This window comes from Carya illinoinensis, chromosome 4 (assembly GCF_018687715.1).
Source record: "Carya illinoinensis cultivar Pawnee chromosome 4, C.illinoinensisPawnee_v1, whole genome shotgun sequence".
In the NCBI taxonomy this organism is placed as follows: Eukaryota; Viridiplantae; Streptophyta; class Magnoliopsida; order Fagales; family Juglandaceae; genus Carya; species Carya illinoinensis.
Window position 1 is genome coordinate 35,236,558 of NC_056755.1, and position 25,226 is coordinate 35,261,783.

Genomic DNA, 25,226 nt, shown 5'->3' on the forward strand with positions numbered 1-25,226 from the left:
AAAATCCCAGCGATGATTGAAGTCCCTGTAGGACAATTAAGAAATTCAGCAGTTTAAAGACATGTATAAAGGCATGTGAGACTTATCGATACAAAAGATAGAGTATCTCAAAAGAGAAAGGCACAAATAATTTGGTGCTCCTGAAGAGGCCATACCTACAAAACAAGCAATAAAGTCCATCCAAATTTTTTGTATAAAATTCTCCTATATAAACTCTTGAAGAGTGCCTCCTGAAGAGGTTTTTCATGAAAATGTATTCCCTTGAAGAGGGACAGGTACCTGAAAATAACGAGATCTCGTTACATTTCATGAATAATAGAGAAATTATGGATAGAAATAAAATCGTTGTCGACAACGTATTTCCATATAAAATGGCAATTGACATTACCAGAAGTAATGATGAAAGTGAATCAAGAATCGTCGAAGAATACGACGTAAAATATTGGCCAAATTTGAAAGAAACAATTCCTGCAGAATTGATTCACTAGTAAAATATGATGCATCGGGACTTATAGTCCAAACACCTAAAGATGTGATGCTTGTTGAATGTCAGTGGGTATTTATGGAAAGGAAATAAAAATGTGATATATAAATCACGAGTCAGTTTCTCAATTCCTACAGAATTGATATCACTAAGTAAAATGTGATAAATATGGACTTGAAGTCCAAACACCTAAAGAGGTGATTTTTGTTAAATATCAGTAGATATTTATATACATGATATAAAAAGTCTGAAGCTTTTAATATGAAAATGTGATATAGAAATCACAAGTTAGTTTCTTGAAGAAACAATATTGATATGATTTTAAAGTGGTTGAAATCATATTGAGATTTTTATTAGCTTGAAAGTTACCGAGAGTTTGGATATGCATGATTAACTGCATATTTATATGGATCATTGAATCATGATATATATATATATATATATATGAAAATCCCTGAATGATAGAAAATGTCTGAAACTTCTAATATGAATACATCTGGAAATATGTATTCTATCAAGTTTCAAAGATCCTTATATAATCTAAAGCAATCCAAACACAAATGGAAACAAGCTATTATTGCAGTTTATATATATGATTTAAATGTCATTGAGGCTCCAGAAGAGCTCATGAAAACTGCACATATTTGAAATATAAATCTGAAACCCTTGCGGCTTCAAGGGGAAGATGGATGATGTTATTAGTCATGAAATACCATCTTTTAATACAATTAGTATTTCAGATTCATATTATGGGTTTGATAAGAAGTGTGTATTATTAAAGAAGAAATAAAAGGGAACACACAGAACATCTACCAAAAGATAGAAACACAAATATAAATATTTGTGAAATATTATTTTATTATCTTGAAGCAAGAATTACAGAAATTTGAGGCACTTTGCCTCATTTTTCAAACGCTCTTGTTCTTCAAGAATATGCATGGCATCCCTATATAAAGGGGTGGGCAATCGAAAAGAAGATTTAAGCAAGGATTTTAAATTCCTATTCTCTTGCTTTATTGATTCTATCTTCATGTTGGACTCCAGAAGAAGTCGCTGAAGTATAGCAATATTCTCGTGGAGATTGTCAACTCCACAAGTTCTAGATTGCAGTCGCTGAGAAAATGTGACAATGGATGATGAGTATCGGGTACCGAGACTCACAAGCTCATAGATAGCTTCATTATCTGACCTATGAGTCAGATCATTATATTGCATGATAGCACCTGTGGTAGAAGCAGGAACAGCTGATGAACGAGGTGCAGAGTACCTCATATATTGGCCATGAGAAGATCGCTGAACCATTGTAGGATAAGAATGCAGAAAGAGATTGCAGAGTAAAAATGCAGTATGATTACAGAAAAGTGAAGAAGATGAGATGCGAATGAAGATGAGCTGAATATCTCTTTTATAGAGAAAATTATGATACAACATCTCTCGTGAAGCAAGAGAAAAGAGACGAAATATAGCTTCATAGTTCTGCGGTGCCTGACAGCTGCGGCACCTGACAGCACGCCTGACACCTACAGAGGAGTTGAAAATCCGCGATGCTTGTCTGATCTTAAAAGGCTGGCCACCGTTTTTATTAAAAAATGAGGTTAGCGGTTTAATGTTGATGAATTCTCCACTAACTGTGTTATTTACAAGAACTCCAGAAGAGTACAACTCCAGAAGAGTAGTGATGAGCAGAAAGATCCAGTTGTGATTATTTTATCAACATGGATCAAGTCCACAGTTAGTTGGATGTACAGATGCGAGTTATCTTTCAGATACACACAAGAAGATCATTGCAATTCATGAGAAGAAAGTTGAAATTGATATCAAGAAGGTACGGTCAAGTACAAATCTGGCAGATTTATTCACTAAAGCATTACCAACTGCAACATTTAAGAAGATTATGCAGAACATTAGAATTCGGAGGTTTGAAGACCTGTTATCATGCACTTTTCAGGGGAAGTAATGTCTTGAAGACTTGTGCTGATTGTACTCTTTTTCCTTCGCTAAGGTTTTATCCCACTGGGTTTTTCTTTGCAAGGTTTTAATGAGACAATCCTAAAGCACTCGGCGATACACATGAATTCTGTACTCTTTTTCTTTCGCCATTGGTTTTTTCCCACAGGGTTTTTCCTTGGCAAGGTTTTAACGAGGCATATTCTTTAAATATGGTCATCCAAAGGGGAAGTGTTATAAACTATCTTGAATTGTATGACCACATTTAGCTAGCCATCAAATGCATAGTGCTAGTGCATAGTGCTAGTCGTCAAATGTATAGTGCATAGTGCTAGCATAGTGAGCTAGTCGTCAAATGCATAGTACATAGTGCTAGCATAGTGAGCTAGCTGTCAAATGCATAGTGCTAGTCGTCAAAAGCATAGTCCCCTTTGTACTCATATATATATCGTTGAATCCTTGAAAGAATTCATAAGTTTTCATAACCTCTATGAGCTCTATCTCTTTCTCTCTCCTTTTGAAAGTTTTATAACACGTTATGGCTCTCTCTTTTTAATGATTTCATAACAATTAAATAATTTTTTCTTAATCCTTAGGGAAAAAAAAATAGAGAGCGGAGGCTACCAGCGATATGCCTAACATTATTCTTTCCATAAAAATTCATGTTTCCGTGCTTGCTAGGAGCAGGTGATCTTTCGGTGATATGATTTGAGGCAAGAAATCTTTCTGCATGGAACCCACCCGCAGTAGCCGACATCCATGCTACGTACCGATCGAGTCATCGAGCTTGTTACGTATACGTAGCTCCCGCTGGCATGGCAGCTACCATTCTCCTGATCATATAATCTTCTTCTAGCTGCCTTTTGCTGTTTAAATTTATCATCTCATTCCTCAATGATATCACAGTATATCTTGGAGATGAGTGTGTACCCACGTGAACCAGAACCTCTCAAGGAGCTAAGGCATGTCACTGCTGCATGGCCACCCTAGGTAATCATTCTTCTAAATTTCTAACTAATTTGGTGCTAATTCTTTCTCCTTGCTGACCCCTCAGAGAAATTCTAATATTCCTTTGATAAAGAAAAACCAAAAATGATGAGACAATCAGGAGTACTACTTCATACTCCTGAGATGATGATTTTGTAGTAGTTTGGAGTAAAATTGGAAGAGGCAAAATAAATGTGCTCCCCGGTTCAGTCATACTTGTGCTTGAATTCTTCACTGATCAGGTGTGATCAGTCTCATTGATCAGTGTAAGAATTAGGAATTCATTATCCAACTTGTCCCAAAATGAGTATTATGGCAAAAAACAAGAAGAAAACGAGGGGAAATTTGTCCAGTATTCACATATTCATCCCGATCCAACAGTCATACGTTGTTCAAAGCATCAAATCCTCAATTGGCCTTTAAAAATGCGAAGACTTTCAAGTATTTTTCTTCGTCTCTCATAATCCATAAAGATTATTGGATCGCCATTTTCTAGTGCTAGGTTTGCTACCTTACCAGATGCAGGTCAGTTGGTGGCCATGTTGTTAAAGCTAGTAAATACCAAAAAGACCATTGGAGTTGGCGTTTACACAGGATACTCTCTTCTCCTGACTGCTCTTACAATTCCAGAGGATGGCAAGGTTTGATTTGATCATTTCCAGTATCTTGTACTAAACTATCAAGGTACTTACAATTTGCAGTGCTACTACAGTTCATAGCCATAGATGTAAATCGGGAGACGTTTGAAATTGGATTGCCAATTATTAAGAAAGCTGGTGTTTCAGATAAAATTGATTTCGTCGAGTCCGAGGCTTTACCAGCTCTTGATCAACTATTACAAAATGTGAGCATGAGCTTCTTTCTTGCATTTTTTTTAACGTGGAACCTCGCCAAGACATGGTTCTTCAGATCCATTTTCATTTTAATCTTTTTTCGTGCTTGTTGGTTGACTTCCCACAATAAGTTCTTCACTAACATATTTTTTCCTTTTTTGGGGGGATTTGGTATTGCAGCCTGAGAATGAAGGGAGTTTCGACTTTGCTTTTGTTGATGCGGACAAGGCTAATAATTGGAACTACCATGAGAGAATGATGAAACTACTGAAAGTGGGTGGGGTGGTTGTCTATGATAACACACTCTGGTCAGGAACAGTTATAATGCCCGATGAGTTGGTAACTTGGGTCCAGAGCACTTGAAACAGCGGAAGGAGCCGATAATTGAGTTTAACAAATTAGTGGCAGCTGATCCTCGTGTCCAATTGTCACATGCTTCCGTAGGTGATGGCATGGCAATCTGCATTCGTCTCTACTGAAATTTTTCTCCAAACCTCTCTGCATTTTTCCTTGTAAGCATTAACTTATCATGAAGAACTGTTTTGTGGTTAAGAAACCAGAATAAGCAGAGGTTTTAATAAAGCAGATGGGTTCACCCATTTGTGTTTGGCTTTTATAATGTCAATGCAAGTTTTATTGTAAAATTGTTATAAATATATGCATTTGGTGAATGAATATGTTGTAAATATTGTTGTGCATGTGAGAGTTTGTTGTGCTTGTGACTTGGTTATTGTGCATGTGATGGTTTGTTGTGCATGTGACTTGGTGGTCATAACAAACCACTATGGAATTTCCTATAAAATGATGTCTTGAGAATCATTTGTAAGACACAAGAAAGAGAAGAGTAATTAATGATATTGAGCTCTTATAGAGCCAAGTATATAACAAAAATAACTAAAAGTTGGTCATATTTCTTATTTGGGGTCTAAATTAGTAAATTACATGATCTTTTTACAGTAGACCCGAGGCCCACTAAGATCAAGGAATTATTTGATATCTCCTGAAAAATAACAGGTATCTGAAAATAACAAGATCTCGATAAATTATGTAAGTACGGGAGAATTATGGGATAGAAATAAAATTATTGTCGACAATATATTTTCATTTAAAGTTTCCATTGACATTATAAGAAGTAATGATGAAATTAAACCATAGACTGTTGCAGAATGTTGACGTCTAAATGATTGGCCAAAATGAAAAAAAAAAAAATGCAATTCAAGCATAATTGAATTCACTTGCAAAACATGAAGTATTTGGACCTGTATTTCAAAACCTAAAGGTGTTACACTTGTTGGCTATAAGTAGGTATTTGTATTTTGAACGTAAACGTAATGAGAAGAATGAAATAGTAAGATATAAAACACGACTTGTTGCATGAGGTTTCAGAAACCTGGTATTAATTATCAAGAAACATATTCTCCTATAATTGATTCAATTACATTCAGATTTTTTATTAGTTTGGTAGTCATAGAAAGTTTGAATATGCGCTTAATGGATAATAGTTACCACATATTTATATGGATCACTAGATAATGAATCAATGATATATACATGAAAATCCCTGAAGGATATAAATTGTCTGAAACATATAATTCAAAATCTGGTAGTATTTATTCTATCAAGTTACAAAAATCATTATATGGTTTAAAACAATCCAGCGCATGTAGTACAATCATCTTAGCAAATATCTATTGAAAAAGGGATTTGAAAATAATCAAATTTGTCCATGTGTGTTTATTAAAAAGTTAGAGTCTAGATTCGCAATTATTGCAGTATATGTAGACGACTTCAATCTTGTTGTGACTCTATAAAAGATAACGAAAACTGCCACTTATTTGAAAAATGAATTTAAAATGAAAGATCTTAAAAAAACCAGATTTTGTCTTGGTTTACAAATTGAATATTTTTCAAATAGAATTTTAGTTCATCAATCTACATATGCAAAAAAAGTTTTGAAGTACTTTTATATGGATAAAGCTCACCCTTTGAGCAATCCAATTGTTGTTTGATCACTTGATATAGAAAAAAGACCATTTTGGACCTCAAGGGGAAGATGAAGAAATTATTGGTTCTGAAGTATCATACATTAGTGAAATTGGTGTTTTAATGTATCTTGCAAGTACAAGACTAGATATTGCATTTTCAATCAACTTACTAGCAAAATATAGTTCTGCACCAACTCGAATACATTGGAATTGAGTCAAACATGTTCTACGTTACCTTCGTGGTACAATCAACGTAGGATTATTTTATCCAAAAGAATCAAGCACAATTAATTGGATATGCAAATGCAGGTTATCTATTTGATCCACAGAAATGACGTTCTCAAATAGGATACCTATTTACATATGGAGGCACAGCTATTTCATGGAAGTCTGAAAAACAAACAATAGCTGCTACTTCTTCCAATTACTCAGAAATCATTGCAATTCATGAAACAAGCGGTGAATACATTTGGTTAAGGTCACTAATTCAGTATATTCAAGAAAAGTATGGTTTATCTACAATCAAAAGTAGCCCAACAATATTATATGAAGATAATGCGGCATGTATTATGCAAATAAGAGAATGCTATATCAAAGGTTCTAATAAGACCAAACATATTTCACCAAAATTCTTTTATACACACAAGCTTCAAAAGGGCGACGACATTGATGTCAAGACAATATAGTCAAGTGATAATTTGGCAAATTTATTCACTAAAACTTTACCAACTGCAACATTCAAAAAGTTGGTACATAATATTGGAATGTGACGACTCAAGGATATTTCATCATGAACATTGAAGCTCTACATACATTTGAGGTCGAGAAAATAATCAGACGGATTATACTCTTTTTCCTTCGTTAAGGTTTTATTCCACTGAGTTTTCCTTGGTAAGGTTTTAATGAAACAATCCTAAAGCATTTAAAGACACATTAGAATGTTGTATTCTTTTTCCTTCACCAGAAGTTTTTCCCACTGAGTTTTCTTTAACAAAGTTTTAAGGAGGCATATTCTTTGTGTATGGTCATTCAATAGAGAGTGTTGTAAATATATGTATTTAGTGGATAACCATGTTGTAAATATTATTATGCATGTAAATTGGTTATTGTGCATGTGAGAATTTGTTGTGCTTGTGACTTAATTATTGTTTATGTGATTATTTGTTATGCATGTGACTTGATGGGCACAACAAATCACCATAAAGCTGTCTATAAAAAGATATTTTGAAGATCATCTATAAGACACAAGGAAGAGAAAAATAGTAAACGATATTGAACTCTTGAAAAACTAAATATATTACAATCTCTCAATCTTCCGACTTCTCTTTTGTAAGCTTTGAACCATTTTCTATTGATCTTCAGTTTTATAACAAAAATAACTAAAAATTGGTCATTTTTCTTATTTGGGGTCTAAATTAGTAAATTACATGATTTTTCGACAGCAGACTCGAGGCCCACTAAGATCAAGGAATTACAGGACATCATCGGTAATTGTAGACTTAAATTATTTTCCATCCCTTTTTTTTTTCAACCAATTTTCCAAAGGAATCTATTGTACCAGACACTACAACTCTCTTAGGAAAAATGATACTGTTCCATAATATGGGACCAGATCTTTGCGTGGATCCAATTTGATCATGCTTTATCACAGTTCAGTAACTGAATCACCAGTAAATTAAGAAGAGAAAGGAACATGTTTGTGTTCATCATCTCCTTAATCGGTACACACAAAATTGCAATGAAGAAAGAAGCCGGCATGACACATTCTTGCTGGTGTAGGCAAGCTGCGATCATATTGGAGAACCTCTTTCCATCTTTCTATCCAAGCATAATGAATCGAAGTGACGAGGTTGGAGTCTAATGAAAATAACCCAGGACCTGTCCGCCCACATTCCTTTTAATTGCCTCTTCATGATCCAAAACGCCATCTGGGGTTGTGATCACAACATAACCCCACTGCGCGCGCACACACACACATAGAAGACAATGAAATGAGTTTGAAGAATGTAAAATTTCATCCTTGGGCAAAGAAGATCTATTGAACAAAACATATAGACAGCCCTTCTTCCACAAACCTTTTGCAAGCTATAACAGTCAAATGATAACAAAAAATAAAATCAGGTTCTTGAATATCAATGTTAACGAACCTGATGTGTTGGAAGCATACGCAATCTGTACCCTTCAAGATCCCTCGACTTGATATCCTGCCTGTAAGTGAGAGCTCGGCAATCCTTAATCCTACCTTGTAGTTCAACTGTTATCCTCCCCACTCTATGTGGATCGTAAACCTGAAAATTCTTGATGTACCCTGCAAGTAATTGTACAACTTAATGAAACTGGGTTGGCCCATAAAAAACAAACAAGTCATTCCACAACATGCAAAAGATAAACCAATAGGCTAAAAAATTGGAGGAACAGGAATAATTTGTAGTTGGGGTCAGCAAACTTGGAGGAGAAAAATGCAAATCTATAGCAACTGCTCCGAACCATAAGTGGTAAAGCTTCGCTTATCTAGTGTAAGATGGTTCAAAAATTTCCCAAGTGTACCGACCCACCCTTAGCAGCTAGAGATGCTGTTTGACATATACGCCCAACAGAGATTTGTGCACATGAGAGAAAATTATATGTAGAAATCATATGTTGAGACCCTTGGAACAACCAGATATCTACAATTTTGAAAAATAAAATCTTGGGAAGAAAATCACCCACCTTTATTGAAAATAGACAATTAAAAGTTTTGACCTTCAAAGAAACAACTCCTTGTAGAATACAATGAGAAGTACAAACTTTGGAATTGCACTATGTCACTAACCCTGACCCAAGAGGTTTCATGAATTCTACCAAAGTTACAGACTATTAACCATTCGTCCATAATTTAATTTGTTTATTTTTTGATTTTCTGCTAAGCTAGAGTCTCTAATTTCCAGAAAAGCTTCCAGAGGTTTCTAAAGACTGAATGCCTCCCTTGGCACTTTATATAAACCACTTCAATGTCCCCTCTGTCAAAGATATTGAAAATAATGACAAAAATCATGAGGACAGAAAAATAATAACAATTCAAGTGGAAGCTTACTTTAGATCCATTTCAGTAAAGATAATTTCAAGACCAAAGGAAACATAGTTCCTAAATCTTACATGCTTGGCTCAAGGAACAGAAACAACAGTTCAGTATAAAATAAACAGTAAACACTGTGTTAATTATCTTTACTGAAATGGATCTAAACTAAAGAAAGGATAGGCTATGATTCCCATTCAACCTCCTGATAGGGAAAAAAAAGACTGAAGTTGCATCGATGGTCAACAAAACTTTTTTTGATCAGTTTTTTTTTTTATACCAAAAGTCAACCATTTTGTCACAGCAGAGAATTGATACCATATCAGCTCCTTAAACAGAGTCCAGGCTGAATTTTTTCCCAAAACACTAATGAATCCATGAGTATTTTTTTATAAGTGAATCCATGAATTAGAACCATATAAAGCAAATAAACAACACCCAGATGGCAATTAGAATAAAAAGCTATAGCTTTACCTCGATCTTTCATGATCTTGAGAAAAGAAGACATGACTGTGGAGATGGGCTTCAATTCCACTGATGCTTTTCCTCTCCGCTCCGCATTCACCATTGCTCTCAAAGCTTCATTCAAAATCCTCCTCCCCATTTCCTTCTGTGCTTCGTGAACCCTATACCCCAATGTCGGCGGGCACGTTGCATTCAGTGAATACGGATTTACAAAGCAGTGAAATTTCGGATATTTCATTGAATATCAGAGTCATTTACTATTTTCAGCATGTGCATTTAAAAGATTAAGACTACCTGCTTCAAACCCAAATATTTAAAGCTTGAATAACTCTTGAACTCTGTTCTGGGAGCTGCTACAGTTTAGTTACTGAAATGGAATATTTCAGTACCAATCTGTAGTGGTGTACCTTTTCGGGATTACGCAATACACACACACACACACACACATATATATATAAAGTTTTTTTTAATAAAATAAAAACAATAATTAAGAGCAAGCACATGCCCCATCTTTGTTTTCCTTGGTCCAAATAAGCACACAGCAATAATCAGATTTATGTAACAAAAACAGGCCCCATTTTGATTCTCATTTAATCAGTTTTATGTAACACAAACTGATCTACAAAGGGCTGTGGGCAACTAACCATCAAATCCAAAATCAATCCCAAAATTCGGAATTCATCCCAAAGTCTAAAACCCATCACAACCGGATCAATACCAAAGTCAAACAGCAGCGTTCATTAATCATTAAACCCCAAACAAATTGAGAGGAACAAATGGATTTCACCTTGTCTAAAAAACTTGATGAGAAACGGAGAGGCGATGCCCAGATGCGGTGGTGGGCAGTAGAGCGGTGAGAAATTGCAACAACGGACAATGTTAGCTGTAAACAGATGTATACATATATCTATGTATATGTATATACATAGAGAGAGAGAGAGAGAGAGAGAGAGAGAGAGAGAGAGAGAGAGAGGGCTAACCTTGTATGATGGCTGACTGCGGGAGACGCTGGTTGCTGTGGGGGTGGCGAGCTACGGAGGAGCGACTGTCGAGACTGAGGTTAGGAATAAAGACTTGGGACTAGGGACTTGGGAGCGTAAAATAAAGAGTGCAAAACGGTATCTGATAATGATGCTCAATTACCTAATTGTAAGTTTTTTAGAGAAATTTACAAAGCTGCCACTGATTTACAGTGTAAAATGTAAATGCCAGATAAAATTGATGTTGGCTGATAATATATATAGTCTAGAGTAGTGCTGAATATACTTATAATTTTATTTATATTTTTACTTACAAGACTCAATATATTAATTTTTTTAAAATTCAAAATATGAATTTTAAATTTCATTATTTTCAACGTATCAATAATTGACATGTGAAAAAATAAATTTTTTATAAGTACGTGTAGTATTTTCCTAGTCTATGATATTTGGTGGGAAATGAACTCTAGCCTCTTTCATGGTCGAGTTCTTGATGTTGCTAATGTTACTTATATGAGATTTTCTGCATTAGAGCTAAAATAAATTTTCTTCAGGGACTCATTGTAGCTGAGATACCCGAAATTCAGCCGAAACATCTGGAATTATCTTAAACAACTCCAAATTTGGGTCAAGATGGAACAATATCAACAGCTAATCATGTATTGGTTACTGGTATATATGATACAGAAAATTTCCATGACACTTATTGAATAATCACTCTTGGATTATTTTTTATATTTTTAAAAGAAAATTTCAATGGTTGATGAACTATGACACCTTATTATAGTGGGTAAGAGGAGGATAAGAGTGTAGTTTATAGAATTTTTCTATAGAAAAAAGTCAATCTACCTTGTAGCGTTTTACATCTCTTTTTTTTTCGGCAAGTAAAGTGCATTGATGAACAAAAAATACATAGAGTTTTACATAATACAGATTACAAGCATATTATAAAGAAGGGTCCTTTCCGCTATGAAACTGTAAAATGCAGGGATGTATGGTAGAGAGGGGTAAGCTTCCATAAAGATGGTTGGAGGCTACCCATTGTGGTAGATTGTGCGCACATCAATTTTTAGATTGATGAATCTTTTCTGCTGACCAAGCTTCGAAATCTGGAAGTATAAACCGGATGTTAGAAGTTACTAGTTGCATTTCCCAGTCAGTTGGTTCTTGATCATGGAGGATTGCTTTGATTGTCTATTTTGAGTCACCTTCAACATAGATTTTTCTAAGGTTTTGATTTTTTGCTTCTTTGATTACTATCAACGCTGCTGTGGCTTCCCCCACATTTGGATTTATGCTGGGGGTGAAACTGGTGATTGCAAAGAGAATGTTGCTATGTTCTGAATTGCAGATGTAAGTTGTTGCTGAGCCTTCAAGTCTAACTGCCACATCAAATTGTATGACGCAAAAGCCTACTAACTTGTGTTGATGAGTTGCTTCAAATTCCCTTGTTTTTTCTTCCCAAGATGTTTTGTGGTCTGAAAAGGCTTTTGAAACTTTTCTGATTAACCGAGTGGGGGAAGGATTGACAAAGTTGTAATTCACTTGATTTATGAGATACCAGATATTGTTAATGGTCAAAGCCGCAAATATTTGGAATGATTGGGATTCGTTCAGGAATATTCAGGGAGTTGGGGGATAAAACGATGTTAATCCATTCCGAAATTAGGTTTTGAATGAATTTTGTGGTGTCAATTGGCCAATTGGAGTGTCTCCAAAGTGTTCTAGTGAAGCAACAACTAAGAGTGAGGTGAGTTATGGTTTCTTCTTCAGAGTGGCACAAGGGGTAGAGAATTTGGTCCTCATTTAGGTTGAGGATCTTTTTCAGATGGGATCTTGTTGGGAGGATGTTTTGAGATACCTTCCAGATGAGGAGTTTTAATATATCCTGGATTTTGAGTTTCCACAATTTTTTCCAATGAATATCGGGGACTTGATTGGCAGGTGAGGGAATCATTGTTGCATAAGTAGATTTAACTGAGAAAATGCCAGAGTAATGATGTTTCCATTTTATGCTATCATTTAAAGATGAGAAGTCATGATTTGACAATGGAATTTTTGAGATTTCCTTTACAGAATCTAGTGAAAAGAGGGTGTGGAGGAGAAGAGTATTACATCTTCTGGGTTCCTCAAGTATGAGTTCTGTAACTCTCAGGTTTGGCTCAATCCAATTTGTGATTAGATTTGGTTAAGGAATAAAGGAAGGAAGAGTTGGAACCCAGGGGCCTGTCCAGACTTTTGTTTGGACTCCATTGTTGATTTGATGGCAGAAACTTGTTCTAAAGAAATCTCTTTGGTTGAGAAGGCATTTCTAGAACCAAGAGTCGGTGGGCTTAGGCTGACTATCAAAAAAGCTGGAGTTCTTTAGATATTTGGTGCTTAGGAAATTTTTCCAGAGACTTTTGGAATTATTGATGATAGACCAAGCAAATTTTAAGTTTGGTGCTTTATTGAACAGATAGCATTGCTTAAGGCCAAGTCCACCTAGGGATTTAGGTGTGCAAATGGAATTCCAGGATTTTGTAAAGAAGGTATTTTTCCAATTGTTATCTTTGCCCCACCAGAAATTTCTAAAAAGGCTATCAATGGTGGAGGAGACAGTTTTTGGCATTTTGCAAGTGGTCATGATATATGCTGGGATTGAAGCTACAATAGCTCTGATAAGAGTGGTTCTGCTAGCTTGGGAAAGGATTTTTGATTTCAATGCTTGAAGTTTTGATTGAATTTTCTCAAGACTCTCCTTGAAAATATTCCTTTTGGAGGGACCAATAAAGAGAGGGAATCCTAGGTATTTCAACTTTGATGGACAAGTTCTGAAATTGAGTGAATCTTTTATCTCTATCTCTTTTGATATTAGTTGGAGTGTTGTTGCTAAAATGGATTGTGGATTTATTCTAATTGATTTTCTGGCCAGACCAATGTGTATATATGTTCATGCAAGGGCAAAAGCATTGGTTGTGGACGAGGAAGCTTTACCAAAGATAATGAGATCATCTACAAAAAGAAGGTGAGAGATTTTCTAGCAGCCTCTAGAGATATTTATACGCTCCAAATTGTTGAGGTTCTCTTTCTTATGGATGAGTCTAGAGAGAACCTCGCTTCTGAGTATAAAAATGAATGGAGAAACAGGGTCACCTTATCTAAGACTCCTAGATGGATGAATCAAACAAGTCGGCGAACCATTGAGGAGGATGGAGTAAGAAACAGTCGACATACATTCTTTGATCCAGTTTATCCAAGTTTGTCTGGAGCCCAGGCTTTTAAAGATATTAAGAATGAAAGATTGTTCCATATAGTCAAAAGCCTTTTCCATGTCAATTTTGGCAACCATTAGCCCTTGCTTTCCTTTTTTTTCTTTTTTAGATGATGAAAGATTTCTTAAGCAAGAATAGTGTTTTCTTAGATTAATCTTCCCGGGACAAAGCAGTTTGATGGGGAGAGATGATGTTTGGAAGGATCAATCTGAGTCTATTGGCCAAAATTTTGGAAATGATTTGATAGCTGACATTAGCAAGACTTATTGGGCAAAATCGGTGAATAGAATTTGGGCTTTTAGTTTTTGGGACAAGGGTTATGTTTATATGATTCATCTCTTTTAGGAGCTTCTCTTGAAGGAAAAAAATTTTGGATTGTAGCTATAAGATCTGATTTGACCAACTCCCAATAGGTCTTGTAGAATAATCTTGCGAAACCATCAAGTCCAGGAGCTTTAGTGGAAGGGGTTTGCTTGATGGTATTTAGGATCTCTTCCTCCGTAGGGATTTTGCAGAGAATCTTATTTTCTTGAGCCAAGATTTTTTTTTTAGAAGAGATTGTCAAGGTCCTAGGGTGGTTCAGGATTTGTTGTTTTGAAGATATTGTTGAAATGATCAATGAACAGAGAGGAGATCTCATTGGGGTTTGTGGTCCATGTTCTGTTTGCAATCTTGAGGGTGTCAATGGTGTTTGTCCTTCTTCTAATGGAGGTAGTGACATGAAAGAACTTGGTGTTAAGGTCAAAAGAAGTGAGCCAAGTGGCTCGAGATTTTTTATGCTAAAGGGATTCTTCACGGCAAAGCTATTCATTCATATTATGTTTTAAAGATTCTTCCAAGATGATTGTGTCAAGGGTAGGGTCTTTTGACTGGATTTGGTTGAGGGAGTCAGTAAGATATTTGATTTCAGTTTGGATATAGCCAAAAGAAATTTTGTTCTACAATTTGAGCGCATGCTTTGTTTCATTGAGCTTTTTCACCAAGATGAAGGATGGGGTTCCATGGATGTGTTTACTCTAGGCTCTTTTGATGGTGTCAAAGTAGGAGGGGTCTCTTGGCCAAAATTCCTCAAATTTGAAAGACTTTCTCTTGTTACCGAGATTGGAAGTATTGAGGACAATTGGTGAATGATCAGAGGAAAACAGAGGAAGGTTTAACACAGAAGCATCTGGGAACAAGTTGTTCCATGACAAATTAGTGACAACACGGTCAAGTTTTTCTCTAATATTGTGAGTGCCTTGTCTATTGTTAGACCAAGTGTATTTTGACCAGAGGCTTTTATGTCAATAAGATTGTTTCTGTCTAGAAAATTTCTAAGACCATTTGAGATTGATAAGCATGCGAAAGATTCACCCCCAAATTTTTCGTTTTGACTAATAATAGAGTTGAAGTTTCCGATTGCTATCATAGGCCCAGAAAAAGAATTTGTGATCTCGTTTAAGGTATCCCAAAAGTTTTATTTTTCCGAAAGTTTTGCAGGGCAATAAACCAAATTTAAAAGCCATGGACAATGTTGAGGATTAGAGTAGATTAAACAGGAGATAATATTACTAGACGTAAAAACAACTTCTACATCCAAACCAATATGCCATATGTACAGGAGACCTCCCCATTTCCCAGCTGGAAACTATTAATAGTACGATAAACATTAGAACTAGACAATAAAGTTTCTGAAAGGAAGATAGAATCAGGGTTGTAAAGCCTAATATTTGCTTTGAGATTCCTAATTGCACGAGGACCAGCCAAGCCTCTGCAATTCCAAGATAAAATCTTCATGGGTCACTTGGTGGCAGTATGGACCCTGTCACCGTGGTCATTGGATTCAAGGTAAATAGATTCATCTCTTGGGTCTAAGAAGGATTACCCGTCAGAGTTGAGCTCCTCAGTAAGTAGGGATTGAACCTGTTTTTTTTCTTCCGTCCACTTGGTGGGTTTCTCTTGTTGGGCGCTGTCATTAGCTTTCGGTTGAGAGCTACCGCCTGGTCTGATGATTCTGAAGTTGATTTCTTCTCCAAGTCTGGGTCTTTGTTTCCCCCGTGAGGATTTTCTTGGGGAAAACAAGGTTTTCTCGGTCATTTCCACTTATATGATTGAGAATATGAAGCATTTTTTCTCGGGCAGGGTTTTTCCAGAACTCTCACAAGATGAAGTTTTCCTTTTTCTCTAGGTTTAGTTGCTGGGTGAGAAGATTTGTGGGAGGGGGCAGTTTTCGGGAGACAATTCAGAATGTGGGGGGGCTTGGTTATTAGGAACTTGGGTTGGGTTTGGCTGGTGTGTTTAGGAATGAGGGCATGGGTCTTGTTGGTAAGGGGAAAATGAGAGGCAAGCTTTACCGGAAGGGCTGATTAGGCGTGATATTTGGGTGTTATTGGCCTGATAGTTAATCGGGCCTAGATTTGAGTGGAACTGGGAAATAATTTTTTTTGAAAATGGAAGGTTCAAGGGCCTGCAATGCAAGAAAATCTCGCTTGGATTGAGGAGAATGGGCCTTTGGATTTTCAACTTCGATGAGCTGGTAGTGGGCCATGCTTTCAAAGGGGATAGGTGGATGTGGTGGCAAAGGAAGAGGCTGAATTAAATGGAGGTTGACAGGGGCCACGTGGTTGGCTGGGAAGTTGGTTTGAGAGATTTTTTTTGCCAATAATGTTGGGGATAATGGTGTCACTCTGAAAATTTTGTGTCAGTTGTTGTAGTGGGTTTTGAGGATTTTTGCAAGATGTGCCAATCATTGAATGGGTTGTCTGATAACTTTGATGAGTGCCATGTGTCTAGGTTGGAGAGAGATGAAGCAAGGGAGCATTGTGTAGTGAGCTCCCTATTTGCATGCAGGGGATGGAATCGGGGTTTGTGGACGTCCCTACACTGCTACCAACAAATTTGACAAACAAGGATTGCTCCAATTCCATTGATTCATCTTCTTCCAGAGGCTGCAAGTGTAGCTTTCCTTTTCCTTTGTTTCGAGCATTCATATCGTACTGGGGCATGTTGTTCGGATTGAGAGAAGGCTCCCTTATACGGATAGGGGGCAATGAGGGTGGCCTTGCAAGGAACATTTGTTCCTGGGTATCGAGCGACAGAGTAATTTCTTTAGCTTTTGGGATCCTACGTATTCTTGCCCTTTCGCCCAAATGTCTGGGTTAAATTGTGGCATGCATGCTTTTCCAAAATATAGAGGACAAAATTGCTAGACATGCCATATGCTTCCACAAATGTAGCAAAATTTCGAGACACACTCGTATTTGAATGATACCTTTGTTGGAGGTCCTTGGAGCCTAGGATAAACGACACCATCATTCAGAGGCCTTGTGACATCAACTTCCACCCTAATTCTTAGGAACTACTTTGTAGATACTTCAGGTAGATAGGTTTCATCAACATTAACCAAGTTGCCGAGAGCTTTACTGATCTTGATAGCATTTCTAAGGGTCATTATTTCCAAGGGAATGCCATGTATTTGGATCCAAAAGGTTGTATGTTTGAGATCAATTTCCTGTAGACTTTGGCCTGGTAGCCATTCTTTGAGTATCATGTGAACTCCTTTGAAATTCCATGGTCTTTGGCTAAATACCCTTTCTTTATCTTGTGGGTTTGGAAAGGTGAAAAGGAAGGTGTTTGAGCCAATGTCTTCAATGGATAGGCTTGTGATGAAGCTCCAGACTGCCCTGATGGTAGCATGGAAAGTATGCTTGTTAAGGGCTTTCATTGAGATGAGTTCCCAACTAAAGTGTGATCAGAGATTTTTTTTGCTTCTTCTGGTGCTGGTTCAAGGATGAGGTCATCCCATGACAAAGATTCCATTTGGGAGATAAGTTGCTTAATGTCTATTTTGCTTTTTTTTCGTAGTTGACTGATTCCAGGTGTTTTCTGATGAGTTTGTTTGTTTGCAAAGGGGTGTGGACAACTTGTGTAGAGGACAACGAAAGTAGATTTGGGGTTGGTGGTCAAAGTGGATTTTCTTAGAAAGTGAACGATGAAAGATAGATTTGGTAGTCAAAGGAGGGAATTATGAGAAGGGTAGTTGGGATTATGCTATAGTAGGGAAAGTAGAAAAGTTGTAATTGGTAGCTTGGAAAGGCTGATGAGTGAAAGTTTTGGCTGGGGGTGGGGAGAAGGGTTGGAGTCTACGAGGAGAGGAAAAAACTTCATCTTTGAGAGAGAGCTGGAAATTCAGCATTTTACATATCTTACTACCTCTTTGCTTTAACTTTAAGCATTTTATGTGACCATAGAACTCCTTCTTTTGTTGTAATTTCATGTTATTGGCTCATTTCAAAAGTAATTAACTTGTCAAGCCTAAACTTTGAAACTCAAAGTTAGATTTTGAATATAAAGATGTACATTTCATCTCTCTCTCATTTCTTTTGGGAACAAGTTGGAGAGGTTGGTCTCAATTGGCAGTTAGCAGTAAGATGATGACAAATATGAAAGTGCAGATTCCACTACAGTGGTTTTTTTTGTTCAAAAAATTTATGTACATTTATTTTTGTGTATTCTTTGCACATGCTACGAATGTGATTGAATACGTCACTTTTTTTTATTCTCTTGATTTTCTTCTCTTCAAATGATTAGAAGATGTTGTCATTTTAGTAGCTTCAGTTTCATTTTTAAAAAGGCAGAAAACATGTCATTTTTTTTTCACAACAAATTTAATTTACGAAAAAAAAAAACTCTCAGTTATGGAGGAACATCGTGGCTACATCTATCACCTCATAACGCCCCATCGGAAGGCCCAAACCATATGATCTGTACTCCAAAAAGACAAATCAATGATACAATTGGAGCTCCATTAAAACTTTATAAAGAACAAAAACTTATCATTCTCAAATAATGTGGGATCACATACACCACCTACTCTTATCCTTATCATATGGGTATCACACACCTTAAAAGAAAATAAAAATGACACGTTTATACGGGGTGAGTTGCTAATAAGGCTGAGGCATTTCAAATGATTTGTTGCCAATGACAGGAAAAGAGGTTCGAGTTTTAACATCTAATGAATCAATACTGCATTTGCTAGCGAACAATTAATTGGGTTGTTTGCAAAAATGCCAGTGCTGTGCTATACCAACACAAACTAAAATGCCTCACAGATCCCTTGAAAGCAATAGCTAGAAAGAGAGGGAATGATAAGAAACTACATTGAATGCTCAATGTCCATGTTATTTCCAACATGGTCATCCAACATATTTCAAATTCCAAGGGCAAGAAACTATTAACATGCTCCAGATACACCTATCCACTAATTTGTTATAGCTAATAGCCAATTAGGGGCTTCTTCAACCAAACCCAGAAATGGTCTATCCAAATCTACTAGATGTTAGCACCGAACTAGGATATTGCCTCTGTCTTCGTTTTCAAAAGGTGTCTAGCATTAATGTCGTTGTAAGGGGTTAGAGAAAGGTTCATCACACATAAGACACAACAAATAACAGATCACGTGGACAATCTAGGCCCTCACATTCCAGCACTCCTATGCAATCTTTCACAACTTTGTATATTTACATTAAAATCTTCATCAAGTATTTGATAGCACCACCAAATCGGCCGTGCACGCCTTCCTGTATTATCTCTCTACCTCTTAGGAAAACAAATTCCAACCCCACTACAGTTATCACTATTCTGTTTTAAATAGCTTTATAAGAATACATATAGCCTCGAAGCTTTCTTATATCGTCTGATGACTCAGATAGCAGATAATCCACGTAGAGGCAGATTCCAGCTCCACTGCAATTCAAATCCACTTAAGTGTATTTCTCAGTGAAGGTATTTTAATGGACAAAAATGCCAAGACAACATACCTAAGAGGTCCGAATGGAAGCCAGATAACATCCCACCGGAACTTTGGCAATCTACCACCCAAGAAAATACCAGATAAGTAAACAGGTCATCCCAACTCAACTTCTCAAAACAAGACAAGAAAAAACATGAGAACACACTTTCTTCAAAGAAAAAGGGGCAATTCACTAGGCCAAAAGAGCTTAAAGAGCAAAACAAGATGGCAACAATTTGTACTCAGCAACTAAAGATAATTGCATTTGTACCATGTGTTAGAAGTTAGAACACAATGAATGCAGCTCAAAGTCCAGAAATGAAAAGTGAAAATTTATCTGATATTTGGTTGAATGAAGATTGAAAGATGCCCTGGTTAGAAAATGAAGGATGGGAAGGCAATCAAGCAAAAGAAATAAGAGAGGACAGAAATCCAGAAATTTTATATACATAACCCCCTATGCAAAATTTCATAATATTCTCTATATCCAACATTGGTAATGAGAATAGAGAATGCATCAAAAAGGCATTCCTGAGAAGTTGACATACCTCAGCATGTAATATAACCAGAACACTGCCAGTATAATGCCAGCATAGCAGGAGTACCAAATCCATTGCCTGTGACACTTTGAGTTACGAAGTAGCCCTATGATAGCAAATGAACATGCTAAAACAGCTACCCAATCTGTTCAAATTAAAACCAGGGTTATATCGAAAAAGAATTTGACGTGTAAAATGTGACATCGCAACAGTTGGTGTCAAAACTCCTCCCTATGAATGGAGAATAATAAAAATGCAGAAATTGAACTCAAATAGTATGTTTTGATAGGTAAATCATATTAAGGAACCGAACTCAAATAGTATGTTGAGGAACACAAAACAAACTATTGTCCGTTCCACACCAGAAATGAAGAATTAGATTGATGACCAAGGTCAGGGAAGCTATCAGGCAAAAACAAATGCAAAAAGATGGCAATAAGCACAGAAATGAACCTGCAGATATAACGATCCATGAGTCAACCTCCTCCATGAAGTAAGCATGATACCGCTGTTCATAAAAAACATAAAAAAAGGGTAACAAAATTCAATTGAAATGCCAGTTTTGAGAGAAAATAGTCATTATCATGCACTATGCAAAAGAGTTCCCTTTGCTTGAACTTCGTGATACTCAATAGTCGATACTCAATAGTCTCATGTACTGCCAAAAAGAAGAAGAAGAAGAAGGGGAGGAGGAGAAACAAACAAGTTCCGTATATCCACAAATTTTGATATAATAAATACATAGCATTCTCCAGCACTCTTATTAGACGATGTTCTTAGATTAACATGCTTACTTTCTCTGATTCAGTAAAATATACCATGCTAGCTAACGGAATCTTTGGAAGGATAATATAAAAATGTAATGCATACTAAGCAAAAATGCTTGGAACCATAGCAATATGAACCGACTTCGTACCAGTTCCCATGGAGATGAAGCCTGCTGGAAGATGGAGTACAAAAGAAATACGGCGAAACAAGAGAGAATTGCCGCGAACACACCCTACCCATTGAACAAAACAAGGTCGCAAATTGGAATCAAGCTATTAAATTTAAGAAAAAAACTGAGCTAATTTTTTTTTGGCTGGTGAAAAAAGAATAAAATGATGCGAAGATATACCCTCCACAAACGACTCTGTTGAGCTTGAGCCTTTTCAAATGTTCGAACCAACTCCTCCTGTTCTGCAATTTATTACATACCAAAACATTGAAGCTTCCAGGAATAGAAATTATAATTATAGGTGGGATTTCGGAACCTTATGCAACGAGAATAATTTAGATACAGCTATCATTTGGGTGCACAGAATTAGAACCTGACCGCGACCCAGAAATCTCTCACTCAATTTTTGGAGTAAATCAAAATTCTCCAGATTCAAAAGTTGAATTTTCTTTTCTTTACCTACGTTTCCTCCGTAGCCAAACGGAAATTTACACAAGATTAACCAAAACGGAGAAACGCACAAAATAAATGAATAAAATACATATATATTTAGAGAGAGAGAGAGAGAGAGACCTTGGGTGTCCATGGCGGGAGAATCGTCAAGAGTAGGGAGAGAGATGTTGTCATCATGAGACTTTCGCCATTTTCGGGTCAGCTTATTCATCGTCTTCTATCGTCAATGACTCGCTCTCTCGCTCGCTCTCTCTAACTTAAGATCATCCGGATTTTCTGAAGTTAAATGACAATTTTGATAAATTTAGCTTTTCTTCCCTTTAAATACGTCTTCACATTAATATAATTATTTTTTATTATATAATAATAAAATAATATAAGATAAATTTAATTTTAAATATTCACATCAAATCTCCATAATGGATTATCTGTTTATTCATTATATAATAATGAATAATTAATAATAAAAAAAATATTTAATTTTTTTAATTATTAATTTATCACATTAGTTGTCTGACCTTGGGGACTTGATATAAAAGGACTCATGGCCATTAGGTAAAGGGATCGAATTCTAATTTAAGAGTTTACTTGCTATATTCCCGCTCTCTTATATCACCCGAGGGTTATCATTGACTTAGAGAGTCCCGGGCCACCCTAGGGTCACCCTCTCTCTCTCTCTCTCTCTCTCTCTCTCTCTCTCTCTGTGACTGTAGGCGTATGAGACTGAAGACTCAGACTGCTGAGAGCCTGACCCTTAGGCATATGAAATACGTCATCAACAGTAGCACTACTTGTGGGATCTAAAAAATTTTAATATGTCCTTAGTATGCCTGCAAGGACCCGTTCTCAGTTGGTGCGAGACCAAGAAGAAGCAGCATTGACAAACATGGAGACCAGAATAGCAGCTATGGAACAGCTTGTTGAAAACCTCACCAACAAGGTGAATGTTCTCTGCGAGGAAAACCAGGTCCTCAAGGATGACAATCAAGATTTGGCACACCAGGGAGATCCTAGTGCCAGTGAGCACCATGAATCCAGACAGGAAGAAGGAGATGTTAATGAACAAGAAGAAATAAGAAACATGCAAGACGAGTTACGGAGCCTCAATGGGAAATATGAAAAGAAGAGATGATGAGGAGGATGGGTAGCTCATCATCAGTAGATCAGCTACTTGTCAGCATGGGCTTACCATACAGCACAAAGGTAATGGTAGCCCCACTACTGCCCAAATTTTGGATTCCACCCATGAAAGTGTATGACGGGACCCAAGACCCAATGGAGCACTTTGAAACTTTTAAGGCCCACATGTCCGGGGGAAGTGGCTTGTAGGGACTTCCCGTTAACTTTAAAGGGACTAGCAAGGACGTGGTTCAACTCCCTAACACCGGGTGCTATAGAAAATTTTGATGAGTTGGCCTGCTTGTTCCTCACCCACTTCATGGCCATCAGATGGAGGAGGCGCCTTACAGCATTCCTCCTTATCATCAAACAAAGGGAAACACAAGATTCTAAAAACCTACCTGGCCCGATTCAATAAAGAGCAAATGATAGCGAAGGACCATGATGAGAAGATTAACTTGGCAGTACTCTTGGGAGGAATATGGCCCTAGTATGCGTTTATGGCAAAACTGGCGAAGAAAACCCCCACGACTCTTCGAGAATTCATGGACACCCTTCGCACCTTGGCCGAACCAAGGGGAAAAGAGTTAAAGCGAGTGGATCAAAAGAAGAAAGCGCCAACTAAAGGTCATGTTCGCCAAAAAGCTAAACGGAAACTCCGAGAAGCAAGGAAGGAGGAGCCTACCTCAAGGAATACGTCGTACTGACCCAACCGGTTGACGTTCCTCCTACCGGCCTAGGGGGGAACATCTCTACTGCACCTACCACCAATCAACCACCCATAACACCGATAATTGTCATTCGCACTGGGTAGACCGCACAGCACCGAGACACCCCTCATTCCAACAGGAAGAGAGGTCTTAGAGGGGGCGTTCCTGGGAGAGGAGCCCCGATAGAGGAGAGCGAAAAGCCCGAGTAGAAGGGAGATCGAGCGAGAACCTCCACACGCCCCCTCACAATAGCCATATCGAGAGATGCCCCAAATGGGAGAAATCCGAACTATAGCAGGGGGCTTCGCTAGTGGAGGGGCAACTTTGTCCGGAAAGAAAGCATATGCAAGGGACGCTCGATACCAAGAAGTCTACTTGGCCTCCTACCACCCCACCGAGTACAGATGGGGGGAGTCCACCCTGGTGATCACCTTTGGAGAAGTCGACGAGGAAGGAGTCCTCTATCCACACAACGATGTGTTGGTGGTGACCATGCAGATTGCCAACTTCACCACAAAGAGGATTGTCATTGACAACGATAGTTTGGCCGACATTTTGTTCTAGGAAGCATTTACCCTTATGGGGATAGACGCAGCTCGGCTCCTACCAGCCCCAATGCTGCTCAAAGACTTATCTAGGAAAACAGTCCAACCAGCAAGAACGATCTCCTTGTCAATCTTAGTAGGCAACGCTCCTTACACTGCCCTTGTTATGGTCAAATTCTTAGTGGTAAGGGCCCCTTCCTCTTACATCACCATCATCGGCCGACCGACTCGCAACAAGTTGAAGACAATCACCTACCATTTGAAAGTAAAGTTTCCGATGGCCCAAGGGATAGGGGAAATTTGAGAGGAGCAAGCCTCAGTACGTGAATGTTACACGTAGGAGCTAAAGCCAAAGACCGATGGGACGACAAGTAGCATGAATATGCACCTCTCATTAAGCTGCAACAAAGCTCTTGTAAAAAATGCCAATTGTCCCTACTGAAGGAGGGAGAGGGGCGCATATAAGGAAAACAAAAAGCAACCCGGTTCCTCCTATAATTTTGTAAATTTTGTTCCCTGTTATATAAGCCCTATATTAATGAAAAATGCTAGTCCTTTTCAGGAAGTCAGTAAACAAATCTACCTCAACAAAAACCTCCTCCAACGTCAAAGCTTTCCCAACCGATTACCTTCCCGCAGGGTAACAAAGGGATGGGTGTAATGCCGAAAGCTGCTTTATTCCTCCTGCGGTGGAGTGTGGGCCTGTCCTTAATAGCCCAATACACCTTACCTTCGTCGTGGGTGTTGATTGATGGGAGTGAGTTCAGTTAGACATACTGTCCAAACATCTTACCTCCCATTGCGGTACCAGAAGATGAGATGAGCCAAAGGCCATCTCAACCCTCTCGTGGAGGAGAACGGGTCCAACCCTAAGGTTGCTTGAACATTACCCCATCCTGCCACGATAAAGAGTAGGCATGGCATCAGCCTAATCCTCACCTACCTTCCCTACGATATTAACAAATGGGAGCAGGTCCAGTCAGACATACTATCCAAACAGACTATCTCAACGTGAGGGTCAACAGGCGAGACTAGCCACAGGCTAGACCGACCTCCCCCATGGAGGAGAGCGGGACTAGCCCTGATGCTACCCAAACAGTTTACCCCATCCCACTGCGGTAAAGAGTAATTCGGGTCTAAGGCCATCGACTAATTAACTT

General features: G+C 37.7%; 2 protein-coding genes and 1 pseudogene across 5 annotated transcripts; 1 reads left to right on the forward strand and 2 right to left on the reverse strand.

Moving 5' to 3' along the window:
* Nucleotides 1-3,885: 3,885 nt before the first annotated feature.
* LOC122307897 lies at nt 3,886-4,922 on the forward strand (annotated as a pseudogene).
* A 2,813-nt stretch (nt 4,923-7,735) lies between these two features.
* On the reverse strand, nt 7,736-10,867 carry LOC122306709 (40S ribosomal protein S15a-5-like). Of its 3 annotated transcripts, none has more exons than XM_043119208.1 (5): nt 10,737-10,867; nt 10,544-10,548; nt 9,766-9,917; nt 8,384-8,544; nt 7,736-8,192 (listed from the first exon to the last, which is right to left on the reverse strand). In XM_043119208.1, exons 3-5 carry the CDS (start codon nt 9,893-9,895, stop codon nt 8,094-8,096), a joined length of 390 nt encoding a protein of 129 aa, XP_042975142.1. In that variant the 5' UTR covers nt 9,896-9,917; nt 10,544-10,548; nt 10,737-10,867; the 3' UTR covers nt 7,736-8,093. The 3 variants fall into 3 exon arrangements, with proteins under 3 accessions (XP_042975142.1, XP_042975141.1, XP_042975143.1); XM_043119207.1 differs by having other exon boundaries at nt 10,544-10,556; XM_043119209.1 differs by lacking the exon at nt 10,544-10,548.
* An 8,552-nt stretch (nt 10,868-19,419) lies between these two features.
* On the reverse strand, nt 19,420-21,984 carry LOC122306697. 2 transcript variants are annotated; one of them, XM_043119171.1, is made up of 8 exons: nt 21,813-21,984; nt 21,618-21,698; nt 21,420-21,481; nt 21,219-21,302; nt 20,756-20,810; nt 20,312-20,447; nt 19,792-19,842; nt 19,420-19,717 (listed from the first exon to the last, which is right to left on the reverse strand). In XM_043119171.1, the coding sequence occupies exons 1-8, from the start codon at nt 21,901-21,903 to the stop codon at nt 19,618-19,620; spliced, it is 660 nt and encodes a 219-aa protein (XP_042975105.1). In that variant the 5' UTR covers nt 21,904-21,984; the 3' UTR covers nt 19,420-19,617. The 2 variants fall into 2 exon arrangements, with proteins under 2 accessions (XP_042975105.1, XP_042975106.1); XM_043119172.1 differs by lacking the exon at nt 21,618-21,698.
* Nucleotides 21,985-25,226: the final 3,242 nt, after the last annotated feature.